General features: G+C 41.7%; 1 protein-coding gene across 2 annotated transcripts in view; it reads right to left on the bottom strand.

The window, feature by feature from the left end:
• The window catches only part of LOC139218530 (E3 ubiquitin-protein ligase UHRF2-like), a 28,149-nt gene that overhangs the window by 11,611 nt on the left and 2,605 nt on the right, over positions 1 to 13,933 (bottom strand). For both annotated transcript variants that reach the window (XM_070850120.1, XM_070850121.1), the window contains exons 2-3: positions 7,832 to 8,227; positions 5,928 to 6,247 (exon numbers count right to left, since the gene is read on the bottom strand). In XM_070850120.1, coding sequence (XP_070706221.1) covers positions 5,928 to 6,247; positions 7,832 to 8,227 — 716 coding nt within the window. The remainder of the gene's footprint in view (positions 1 to 5,927; positions 6,248 to 7,831; positions 8,228 to 13,933) is intronic.

The following is a 13,933-nucleotide window of genomic DNA, read 5'->3' as shown; positions in this document are numbered from 1 at the left end:
AGCTCCCGCTCTCTTTATGGGTGTACACCGGCCTTACTGTAGACACACGAACATCCATCTACGGAGGCACCAGAAACATGTGTAATAATATAAAGTGATATTGTAAACTGATACATCTTACAAAGCCTGATGTGATATAAAATAGACTACATTTCATTTTAAACTGACTGCAACAGTAGAGTAGGACTTAATTCCTTTCATACACATGTAAAAAGACAACATAATCAAATAATGGATGCGCTACAGTCATCTTAATAGGGAAAGATGACTGTTCATTGTCTCAGACTGGTCCTGGAATATGATACATGCATTAAAAGCCCTTGCTAGTTTTGTCTGGATTCTTTTTTCCCAGCCTGTGACAAAACTTGCATGTATGCTGTAGAACTACACAATAATTACCCTAACCCTAACCCTTACTACTTGGGATTCTTAGCATTTTATTCTTAACCATATCAGGACAAACTTACTACTAACTGATTCAAAACTATGACTCCGATTCAGACTTCGGCCAGAATACATCTGATAACTAATAACAGAGATACGCAATGAGCAGAAAGAACAGAAAACACTGGTCTGTATTGTGTTGGATTATTCTGGCTCTGACAACAGCTGCCGAACATTTTGGCAGTGATTCAGCAAGAGACATCAGTGCTTCATGCAACTACATGCAACTATGTCATGGTTGGTTGGTAGAGGGAGGCTACTCTCTATGGGTATTGCTTTCAAGTACATCCCAGATATGTGGCTTGTGGTGCTCACACTATTAATCTCATTTGACCCGAATGTCCCTTAAACCATTTCTGGAGAAGATACCAAGATGTGAAAGTGAGACTATGTAACCTTTGAATGAAGAAATGCCACATTACTCCACTTATGGATTTAAAGTTGGATTCATAAGCATTAAAACAAATCTTTACACAGTTAAATAGACTCATAGGTTTGATGCTACAACCTTACTTGGTCTGGTATGACCACTAGCTTATGGTGACTCTACTGCTGCAGTGGATTTAAGTATATCATATATACATATAGGGCAGCATGGTGGTGCTGTGGTTAGCACTGTTGCCTCACAGCAAGAAGGTCCCGGGTTCAAATCCCAGTTTTTCTTTGTGGAGTTTGCATGTTCTCCCCATGCTAGCGTGGGTTCTCTCCGGGTACTCTGGCTTCCTCCCACAATCCAAAAACATGCACATTATGTTAATTGGTAACTCTAAATTGTCCGTAGGTGTGAGTGTGAGTGTGAGTGTGAATGGTTGTCTGTCTCTGTATGTGGCCCCAGTCCAGGGTGTACCCCGCCTCTCGCCCAATGTCAGCTGGGATAGGCTCCAGCTCCCCCCCGACCCTGACGGATAAGCAGTATAGAAAATGAGATGAGATGAGATATATACATATATCAGTTGAGGCCACAGTGGCTGCTGTTCACCAAAAGTTACAGAGGTTCACTTTAAAATACACTCAGGCATAATCAAGGCATCATTAGATCACTAATGTTCAATTATATATATCATTAAGAAATATTTAATCAAACTTGTACTATTCACCTCACAAGTAAAATTCATATCAACTGCTCCTTCTTCCATCTTGCTTCTACACAAATACGTATGGCTTTCTTTGGAATCACAGTGTTAGTCCACCTGCAGACATCACACGGCCAAACAAAATCACTTGAGCTGTAACTCTGATTGTATGAACATTTGCAGCATCAGTGTCAAATCTCCGCAGACTAATCCTGCACTGTCGGTGAGAGTAAAGTAAGAGTGAAAAGCAAATTTCCCTAGAGTTGTGGGAACAAGGAAGCATTTTCAGGCACAGAAAAAAGTAAACAAGAGCCCAAAATTGTGTCAACACTCTTATCAATGCGTAGCGTCCCTACATTTAATGAAGAAACCTATTTAATCAGTTGTGAAATTGAGACAACATGACTTATCAAGAGACAGGGCTCTTACAGTCTCCTCAGTTATGAAACCATCATTAGCGCTTTGTGTGCTTAGCTGAAGTCCCTGTGAAGAGAGAAAAAGGCAAAGGAGAAAATGAGAAACCCTCAATTTGCTGATAAGCAGCAGAGTTAGAAATACTGTGACACTAAACACGCTAAATATAATTGCCTCAAAGTGGTGAGGGGAAGTGACTGCAGTCTCTCTTAACCACGGCTTTGTTAGTAATTGAGGCCAAAATGAGAAGCTGCAACTGTTAAAAAATATGTATCTAAATGACTTGAATCTCAAAATGAGAAATTTTAAAGTTCAGTCATGTGTCAGCAGAAGAAACCTTTTGGTATTAAAGGGACAATTTGCTCATTTTCAAAGTGAATCCTTTTATTCTAATGTGACAGCAGAGATCTCTACAAGTTAGTCCAAACTCCACTGCTCAGAAATCTACATAAGCTAACATAAGTTATGGGTATATCACCTGATTGTATATATGCTATATGCTGACTTTTTACGAGAGCACTCAACATATATATTTTTTGATGCCAGGATTTCTAAAATTTGGTTGTTAAAGCCATGATGCTTAGAATTAGAAAATGTACAACTTTGATGGCCACCAATGGTAGTACCGAAAAGACACTGTGACTTTGCAACAACAGAGCAGCAACACATACACGGCACCGATCTTCACCAATCCAGTGAGGCTTGGTGGAAAAATTGTTGTTTTGTTAAAAGCAAACAGTGGCAAAGTGCAATGGAAACAGATTGAGCATATAAATGACCTGAACATGTATTTTACTTAACATACATGCAATATTTATATAAGGATTTCTACATTCTTTTTCCACTGTTGGAATGGTTTAAATGCACCTGAATGGAGATTCAGCACCACCAACTGTTATGTCGAGGCGCTTAACTTATTTGCATAGCGGTAGTGGAAGCATGGATTCATTCCAATTCTTTGGTTGAATTTTGGTGAATTTTAAGGATTCGGATGGAAACCTGGCCATTATGACTTGACTTTTATGACTCAAAGTATAAAACGTCCAACTAATAACATGGCATTGGCAGCAGTAAGCACAATACAAGGACTCTGCAACTGAAGCAGCTGAATGGAATTCAGCATTCATTAATTTAATTACACCTGTGCTTTTCCAACTGGGACAGACCAAAATGGCCTATGAGGGAAAAGGACTGTAACCCAAAGATTACAGTCACAGTCAACGCGACACTACATTTATCATACTAAACTGCATATTGGCCGCATATACACTCACACCAGTACAACTGTAGTAAGCCAACACCGGCCATCCAGTATTTTGGTTGGTACAGAGATACTGCTAAACAATTAAACAATAACTGCTTTGTGCAGGAAAGGAGATAGAGAGTGGGTGACTGAGAACGAGAAACTAAAGTGAAACCGAAATAAAACTTGATTTCATCCTAATTTCATTGCCACTTAGTCAATTAGAAACTGTGGCACATAAAGTCTCTCACTGGCACTCAGAAAGCAGCCGTGCTCAGCTTTTCTACTGCATATGTTGATCCTTGCTAATTTTAAGACAAAGCCCATTTAAGAAGCACTTAAGCCCTTCTTAAGCAAAACCCAAAACACCAATTTCAGTTAAAACAGCTTCATATCAAGCATGATAAAAAAAAAATCCTCGTGAAGTTTAGAGCTCTGGATAGTAATAGTCTTTCACAGGTGTTTTAATGACAGCAACGTTTGCTCCATTATACGCAAGTAAACCATGACAGCGTGGTGGTAAACCAGCATGCACAATTCCAGCAGCCTGAAACTGAAGCAGCAAAACTGACTATTTGAATTAATTCAGTCGTTATGAAATGTACTACTTGTACTTGTGCTTTCCCTACTGTAACATGTAAAATTGTCTTACATGTGACTAAGATCTCAGAGAGCAACACTGCACCTAAAACTTGTCTGGATTCTGTCTGGGATTAATCCTGTTGTCTAGTGGTTGCACTAGGATTTAATAACAGGGCAAAATGTTCCTGTTGGCCAGGAGTGGCTGGTTTGCATCATGAGATAAAATGTTGATAGCAACATAATATATACATGTGGCAAGGACGGCATGAGTAAATTATTTCATTTTGGCCTAATTATGCCACAGGAAATCCAGTTTGTAGTTTTGAATTTTCCTTCAGCTTGGACAAATGAACTGGCTTTGAGGTGCTTTAAGTGATTGACATTAAGAGACACCTTTAAAAACACAAGATGCCAATTACCATTTGCATAAAGCAAATATAAAACTACAACTACATGAAAGCTACATGGACATAAATTATATTTGCCCATTTTATGTCTATATTTGTTGCTCTCTCCACAGAGAATCTTAAACATATGCTTAGCTCAGCCAAGATTTAACCATGAAACCATATCTTAGAGTCTTGTTATGGAGCGACACACACACACACACCACCCCAGTTCCCTGGGAGCAGCAGAGAGGAGATTCTCCCAACATATCCCTTTGATTTTGTAGCTCATCACATTCTGTAGAAATGCTGCCCAAACCAGCTCCAAGAAAAAACACAGCAGCTCATTTCGTAGGGTTGTTTCTCTTTCTGAGACTATACAGGCAGGTGTTTAAGGGGGAAATGTGTGTGTGTGTGTGTGTGTGTGTGTGTGTGTGTGTGTGTGTGTGTGTGTGTGTGTGTGTGTGTGTGTGTGTGTGTGTGTGTGTGTGTGTGTGTGTGTGTGTGTGTGTGTGTGTGTGTGTGTGTGTGTGTGTGTGTGGGGAAGCAATCTTACCCACCCTCCACTTTTTCTCTGGCAAACAAAATGATGGAAGAAACCTGGAATGGCGCTCAGGACAGAAAGCGATACTGCGCATTTAGTATAGAAGGCAAAAAGAGTGTCCTAGACAAGCTGCCACTTAAACAGAAAGCTGATCATTTAGATCTTTAGCATTTCCCGGCAGCACATACAACTGGAGATGTATTCCTGACTCACAGGTAACATATTGCTGTGATGTCCTGGGGTTAAAACTAGCGTGGGACCCTTGCGATCCCTTCCATGCCTCTTTTGACTATCAGCCATTAACTGAGGCAAATGATGAACATGAGGTGAAAACAATAATCTTCTAATAAACAAACAAGCAAATAAGAAAATGCATCAAATGTAGATAGAAAGGGGGAAAGAAAATGGTGTGTATTATTGCCCTATCCCTGCAGGAACACTCCTGCCTCATTGCAAATGATGAAAGAACAAATAAAAGCAGAATGCCAGGGATTTGGAAGATGTCAAATGGGAATGGCATCTGCCTCAAAGAAAACACACATTTAATGCACAGCAACCCTCGATGCAGCTTCTCTAGCATAACATCCCATGACACACACATGCACAGGCACACACTGTAGACACAGTGAGGAGGCTATGTCTCACCAGTGGCATGTTCACAGCAATTACAGACAAAGCTGAAGGAGGCAAGCAAAGAAGTAATGCTCCTGAGAACTCGTGAGTTGCCATGGAAACGGCGGCTTCTGAATGAATTTGCTGGAAAAGGAGAGCGCAAGAGATAGAGTCCAAATTGTAGCATCAACTACACAAACCCCCTCTCTCCATCCCCTGGACTGCGAGGAGAAAGCAGGGGCTGCAATTCCCTACGCACTTAACCACTGTTACTGATGCTTGCAGTCACACACACACACACACACACACACACACACACTAACGTATTTCTGTTTGGTGGACAATTTTATCTAGAATGCCACAACAACAACAGCATGAGCAAATGTGTTTCTAACATTGCGATAAATAGCGGGAAGCTTTGCTGTAGCGCAGCATATGCAAGGAAGAAGGCACAAATGCGCACTGTCCAGAGTCACAGTACTGCAAATTCTAAAATCCTAAACACCGCTTTACCATTTAGAATGATTTTTGTTCACCACACCAAAACGCTGATGGGTTTATTATCACTGCAACCAAAATCAGTTCAGCTGCAGCAGGAACAATCCCCGGCATAATGAGGCATCACTTACTCATCATATTTAATGTGGTAAATTACGTCCTCTTCTCTCTCCTTGGTCTCTGTAGCTGCTGTAGAGTCTGTCTGAGAGGTGGAGGCTCCATTACTCTCAGAGCTTAACGCAACATTATTCCTGTTACTGTCTGTGGTTTGGCCCTGGCCGTGGGCCTGTCCCTGCTCGGCCTCCAGCTTTCCGTTAGTCCTTTTCGGGGGCCGGCCCACCTTGCCCTTAGTGGGCGTTATCTGTCCTTTAGGGGCGCGTGTCACATTTTCGATGCAGGCCTCAAACCAGGCGCCGATACTGACGTCTCTGCAGTCCACCAGCTCATTAATCTGAGAAAACACAAAGACAAAAATAACACCTGTCCTCTTTTGATCCCATCTGTCTGTTGTTCAAGGGAGCATGGCATGCTTTAGCCCGTTTGCTGCACATATAGTTCAAATGAAAGAATGACACAGACTATCAGATTTTTGATGCAGTAAAAAAAACAGATTTTAAATCAAGTTGTGTTGTTTGTGCATGGTAACGCTGCTTAAATTGAGGACTACTCTGAAACTTTCCGTATGTCGATTCATACTGTAGCACATCACATCGAGCACTTCAACTTATTACTGAACACTTTAACTGATTACCAACTACATTACCACACAAGTTACAGGTCTCTGCAGACTGATTTGTTAGACGACTCATATGAATTCTAACCAACAGCATCATGGAACTTACCAAACAATACAACAGTATTATGAGAGTAACGTAAGTTATAGGCGATTTGGAATCTGAAAAATGTATTTATACCTTCGCTCATGTCCCTGAGGTTAATCTCCAAATTCTTGTGTGCACAAATGTTTGTGATGAAATAAATTTCAATATGGCTATGTCCTCTTTTATGAAACCACATAAAACATGCACTGAGTCTGTAGCGAATGCTTGAAGCCTGTAAAAGGCATGTGACCTTGATATTCAGTGAAGTTGCACAAATTAAAACTCCTTTCTTAGTTACAGTATTGATCTTCCTGCATCCTAGAGTAAACCTTTGGCATCAACAAAAGTCCAGTCCCACACATACAATTCTCAGACATGTGGGCCAAGCAGCCAGCAAAGATCAGTAGAACGCAGTAGAGTCGAGTGGACTGACCGACGCGTGGGTTCTGAGTGAAGTCTATTTATAATCTATAAATTGGTTAGTGGCAGGACTGTAAAGACTTGTTTCTTGCATGTGTTTTGGCATGTGCCTTCCTGGCAAGGTCAGCTACATGCTTATGTGCATATCATCAGTCCTTATGAATTAAAGGCGGTATCAGACCTAAAGGCAGAGCACTCAAATAGTGAGAATAGAAGGATACATGTGCTCTCACACAAGGACACACAAGCAGGCTCGGGTCATTTTGGCTGGAATATTGTATATAAGCAGTCTCCAGTACTACAATGCAAGATAGTGGGGAAAGGAATGCAGGGCTGCTTAGAAAAAGAAAAAAAAAAGAAATCACCACATACATGAGGGAAACTAAAATAATGTCTGTCCTGGTATTGTTGCTAAGTTCCAAATAGCACTATTTCAATGTGCTGTATAGTATTAAATGCAAGTCTAGAAGGGCATATTACGGTATAGATCCTAGTCTGCAAAAGCAGGTACTTTGTTTCATACAAGCTACATTAAATCAACATTTGACACAGAAATTCCATGAACTTCATATTTACAAGGTACTTTGGAGTGTTCAACAGCAGTAGAGCACAAGATGCATTGAGCTCATGATTTGATTTGACATCCAAACAAATAAGAGTGCCCTGCCCAAGGCTCCCCAAGGCAGTGACTTGGTGTGTGGGGTAATTGTGTAATTGTATGAGTCAGACCAGCAAAATCTTTCCAGCAAAATCTTGCAAATAGTTCCACAAATAGTTTACTCTCTCATCCTCACCTTGTACACACCAATCCCTGGGTCGGCTAGTGTGTTCCTGCTGGATGTGGGGGGCTGGGTGTCCGCTGCCAGACTGGAGTACGTGAACCCATTTTTGGTACTGGCCGAGTTACTGGTAGCACTGGTGTCCAGCTTGGTTTCGTTACCAGTGCTGGTGGTGACGCTGCTGCTGTCATTGTCTATATTGGTGGAGGTTTCCATAGCAGCGGGGGAGCCAGGAGCTGGGGAGTTGTGGCTTTCCGACCGAGGGTCAGGAGGAGGTGCTGAACTGCAGGCAACACCGGAGGAGTCCTTGGAGGCGGGGCTGTCTGGAGGGTCAGTCTGTGAGCGAATCAGCAGCTGGACGATGTCATTGAGGCCCACGTTATAGTCAAACAGTGTCTGGCCATCTTCCATCTAAAAAGATAAAATAATAAAGCCATTTAGGTGTATGAAGAGGCACAGATGTACAGATGCAAAAAGCCATAATTGTAGGTATAGTTTTTTTCCTAGTCGTGAACCAAAGGTTGGCACTGATATAAAAAAGTAATAAATATATTTAAAAACTTAAAAGAAAATGTTTTTTGTTTACCATAAATATCACACAATTAATAATGAAATCTCTTATTTTACCAGGCATCTTCTTGCCCGAAGGTGGGGTATTTGAACTGCACAAATGTCAACATCATTGAATAAAATTTGCCCCAAATTTCTTTCTTAATGGATTTCCGTGTCATATGAAATGAACACCACTGCGCCACCGAGTGCCCTCAGACAAATATACTCAGCTGCTTGTCAAGGACAAACAAAGAACGCACGAGACGGAACACAACATTGAGCACAGTGAGAGAAAACTTCTGTGTGTCGTTACTGCACTCAAACAGCATTAAGAGGACATTAAAATACACACACACCACTTCAGTGACTCTATATGCCTTTAAATACACCAGTGGCATTCAAGGATGTTGCTTAGGAATCCATAGCAACTGTTCTCAATTGAACTAATGCTAGTGATTAAACACAACTATACATCAAAGTGAACCACAGAATTTATTTAGCTTATTTTGCATTATTGTAATAAAAAAAAAAAAGGGGGGGGGGACATTTGGAACAATTAGCACTTATGACGGGTAAGCTGCTTCTTAGCACTACTGATTAGCCAGTATTTATTTACACATCCAGTCCAGCAGAAATGGATGATGAGCTGCGGCTCCACTCGCATACATACCACACTGATTTTCTACAGGAAATAAAAGGAAAAAAATAAAGAAAAGAAATGAATGCATGAATTAAAGTGATAGGAGATGTAGCTGGGGGGAAGAAATGACTGGGTTGCTATGACAACCAACAGAGAGCAACGCAACACCCCCCCCCCCCCCGAAATGAACCTGAATCATGTATACAATCTCTGTCGACACCAACCCACCACCATGAGCGCGACCCTTTCAAGGCAGCGCAGCTTATGGCCATCAGAAAATGGTTGTCTCCAAAAACAAGCACTTGGAAAAAAACAACCTATAGAAACCTAGTCACTCCTCTACCACAACCGGTTTACTGTTGAGTGCACAGTGCAGCTTCTGCCTGAGAAATGGAGCTTATGGCAGACACGCAAACTCATTACAGACATCAGCTATTCATTTCAGCCCTCAACTCCACAAGCCCATTGTACTGGAGAGACGAGCATGGCCGCCACTCTCACTCGCGCAGCCCTTCTCTTCTTCGTTATTTGACAGCGAGGAGGAGAGCGGTCGGAGGCGTACCAGGAGAGCAGTAGAGGGAGCAAGCGCAATTTCCCCATCCCTCCCCGTTTTTAATGGTCTCATGAAATTTAGATCAGAGCAGCAGTGGTGCAAACAGAGCCATACAGTGGGTGCTATACTCACCTGTCTGTCTGTCTTTCTGTAGTAGTCTGTCTAAGCCTTTCTTTGTCTGTCTCCCTGCTTAAACTCGTCTTTCGATTTGGTCTCAGTGATTGTCTATCCTCCCCCGTCTTGTGCTACTTGATACTGCATTAGGAAAAGAAAGGCAAACAAACACACCAACAGAGAACATCCTACACAGACAATAAGATTGCTGGTAGGACCTGCCGCAAACAGCCTCATTGTTGAAAAGTACTGGGTAGATGGACGGAGAATTACACAGACAGACCTGAGCATCGGAGCAACATGCAGTAGAATTTCATGCACCGCACCAAACCTCATAAATGATATCTAAGCTATACCCGCTTTCCACACCGAGTATTTTCCTCTCACTGCGAGGTGTTACAGCCCTGACATCAGTAAAAAGCAGCTGAAGAACCCTTAAAACAAAGAACCAGCATCTAAACAGGCAATGTTAGAAAAATTCTTTCTATATTCATGCAGGTCAAGACCTCTTTGACAGAAATACTGGCATGTTGATGACCTCTATTGTGTATCGCCATCAAGGATATGACATTTTCTCCCTCATCACAAACTATGCAAAATTATTAACTGAAAGCAACACTTTGTTTCTAGCATCTTCATTATGTGACTCTGTGAAATGTTGTTCAGTGTTCCAGAGGGAGACTAGAGTCCCGAGCACAACGGCATAACAAAGCTTTAAACAAACCAGAAACACTTGACTTCAAAATTTCTCAAAAGGCTCAAACTAATCAGAGTCAAAAATCCTTGGCATGGCAACGGGGTGTGTGTGTGTGTGTGTGTGTGTGTGCCGGCTTGCATGTGTACCACACTGTTGAGCGGAATAAAATTAACACCTCTCCACAAGGCTAATTTCTCTGTTACATTTCGACAGCCAGTCTTTTCAGGGACTAATTTCTTATTGTAACAGGCAACAGAGTGCAAAGTCAGAAAGAACCTCCGGCAAAGACAAAAGAAAGACCTGGGACTGCTGAGATAATATAATAACAAACTGAACATTTAGACTGAGAAAAGTGTTGTCAGATTTCACCTCATACTGCCTCCTGCACATTAGGTAATACCAGCGACAGAACAGCCAATAATACTCATTATAGAGCAGAAACTGCAGGTGGGGAGAGATTTGGCTGTAATACTGGGTTACATTTCACTATTGTGCCAACATGCCGTCACACAGTATCTTATTGTAAGGCTTTAAAGGTTCTTAATGCACAAATCGTTCTGAAATTAGAGTAACTAAGCAACACACACTTAGTATCAATGCCTGCATAACAGTGACACAATACAGAAAGCCATGAAATAAACATGGACCCACATTGGAAGAAATCACGGCAGCCCGTTTGTCATAAGATCCGAAGAGAAGAGATTTGAAAAGTGTGAACCCCAAACTGTGCCCACACCACTGGTGGAAAGGAGATTTCATAGCAGAGCAGAAATGAGTCTCTTTTGCTCAAACAGGCCATCCAAACCCCTCACCCCTACATCATTTTTTTTCTTCACCCTTGTCCCCGCCCACAGGCCGTCTTAGCAAAGAGCCGAGCAAAATAGGTCATATTTCCAAAAACGATGACATGGGGTGTGTCTGTGCGCCTGCAATCTACCAAGCTTTCATCTTTGTTCTTTTATCCCCCATTCTGCCCCGAGTCATTCAATCTTTTATCAAAAAAAAAAAAATCCACTTTTAATTAGCACGGATAACCCGGAAAGGTGACAAAGGTGTTTTATTTTCTTCCGTTTGCAGCTCTCCTCAATACTTGATGTTAGTTCCTATAGTAGGCTGTACAAAAAGGAGAATTTCTGACTGTGCTGAGGCAGCAAAGTTCAATTTTGTCATCGTTAAATAGTGAAACAGCTTTAAAAAAAAAAAAAAAAAAAAAAACTTTTCAGGTACTTTGAGCAAAATTCCTTGAAGCGCAGAGATGTTTTTCAAGGTACAATGAAGGTCTCTTGGGATGTTGTACATTACAAAGGTGATATGGGAGGAGTCTATGCAGTTCACTGCATTGTGGCCTGGTTTTATGTATGAGTTGTGTCATACCTTAACCCTGTATCGGGCAACGGGCCATATTTGGTAACTTAAGTGGGAGTTCAAAGTGCCGCCCCTTGCCTCACCATGAGGCAGTAGAACTACGAGATTTCTCCAAGCCAGTCAGCGACAATCAGGCTACATGACAGACCGGCAAGAAACCATATATGGTAACTTCAGTGACCTTGATTTTCACCATGACATTAACATTTTTTTTGAAAAAGTCTTGTAATGACCACCAGTAATGGTCTAGGGTTGAAATTTTGAATTTCTAAGTATTTCAATGAGTGCCCTATAAAGTGTTAAAGAAAGCAAGACTACAATAGTGAGTATAGATACCATTTACTGTATGACAGCAGGTTGCCATTGCCAATGTGCCATTATTGGCGCAAAACACCTAAATCCAAGAAATGTGAGACAATTAGCAGTATGATAATCTTAGCGGTCCTCTGGCAATCTGAGCTAAAAAGCAGTAAGGGAAACCATACGTGTAAGAGCTGACAGTTCGCAGGTAGGACGACCCCGTAGGCTCAAGCTACTATGAGGAGGAGTGACAAAACTATGAAAACATGTGGGGGTGTTAGACAGCCTGCAGTTGTAGTCTAGGTTTAGTGCCTCTCTTTGTCTTTGCTCTTTGTCCAGCCTATCTGTCAAAGAAGGGTGTGACCGTGTATATGCATGGCTGCAGCCAACTCCGCTTCCCCTGAAATTCTCTATGAAATTCGGCAGCTTAGCAATACCCAAAGAAAACCCATGAACCAAGGAGCCACGACATAAATGTATGTATAATCAAATTGTAACGATATCTAGGTCACAGCAACTGTCTGTGTGAAAGCCAATAAAGCGATCCTACAGCCCAACAATAGGCAACAGCTAACAGTGGATGACAGTCCAACTATTTAATCATGAAACATGTTGCTGTCTCTGCAGAGAAAAGAAAACAAGTGAACTAAACACTGATATGTTAAGCTCACAGACACAATACGAGCTAAGCTATAAAACTCTTAATAAACAGGCCAAACCTTTTTTTAACAAGTAAATGAGAAGTCTACTGCTAAAGTGAGTGTGGGCGTCGAGCAGACAGGCTGCATGGACTGTGAAAGGTGTGTGTGTGTTTGAGTGTGAGTCTGCTCGTGAATGTGAGTGACATGAGATGTTGTTCAAAGTGAAACAGAGACGCAACGAGGAGCTTACAGGCAATTTGGACATCCCATACAGAGCAAAACAAAACACTGAGGCTAAGTTGCGTGGCTGCCGGCTTGAGACCCTTCCGACTGAAGGGCAAGCATGACTTTGAACTGGTGAGGCAGCGTGCGCAGTGAGCTGGAGGGAAAAACAAGACGCCATTTTGAAAAGGAATTAGACTAGAGAGTTATTCTGCCACAAGTCTAAATCCTAACAGAGCGCAGGCACCACTCCAAGCATGTAAAGGCACTAGCAAGTGTACACTGCATGTCACTGGCTCATTCCTTGCATTACTTAACACATGGAAATCCCCTAATCACCCTCCCCACTTATTTTCCAGTGAAATGAAGGAAGCACAGGATTTACTACCCGGGCCTAGCCTTTGCAACCACAGCTCCGACAGTCCATGACAACTCCAACGTAACAGCTAATTAACTGTTCATGAAGCAAATGTAAATGAACTACATTGTAGATGCTAGTGTTAATGAAATTCTTGAATTGCTTTGTGTGTTGTTTTTTTGCTCTGAGGTTTTAAGCTGCACATGGCTTGTGTTGATTTTAGAAGAAATGCTCAGAACAGTGAAATTTGTTTACTAGTGCATTATGGGAAATGCATAAGGTGCAAAAGGTGTAAGACAATATCTCATCTCTTTTCATAACAATGGTTTGCCATTATTAGGTTGACTGAGTAAACCTCTATTTTTGGCGAAAAAGAAAACTGTGCTGTAACCTACGGAGATAATAACAATGACATTAAAATCTCTCCTTGACCATCCCGAACAGTTCTCGAAGTATTAACTCCCCCCCCCCTCGTCATGCAGAGAAGTAAATCAACCCACTGCGGCCTATATGACTCAGAACTGAATGTTAGAGGCGTCATTGTGATTCATTTACACAACAGGAAGTACGTTAGACGACTTGAAAACGCAGAGAGGAATTTCTTGGCCAATAATACTGCCTGACACATATGAATGAAGGAAAGTGTGACTAAATGTAAACAATGAGAGATCAACA

This window comes from Pempheris klunzingeri, chromosome 19 (assembly GCF_042242105.1).
Source record: "Pempheris klunzingeri isolate RE-2024b chromosome 19, fPemKlu1.hap1, whole genome shotgun sequence".
NCBI lineage: Eukaryota > Metazoa > Chordata > Actinopteri > Acropomatiformes > Pempheridae > Pempheris > Pempheris klunzingeri.
The sequence above is the reverse complement of the archived record's forward strand: the minus strand, read 5'-3'. Positions and strand labels throughout refer to the sequence as shown.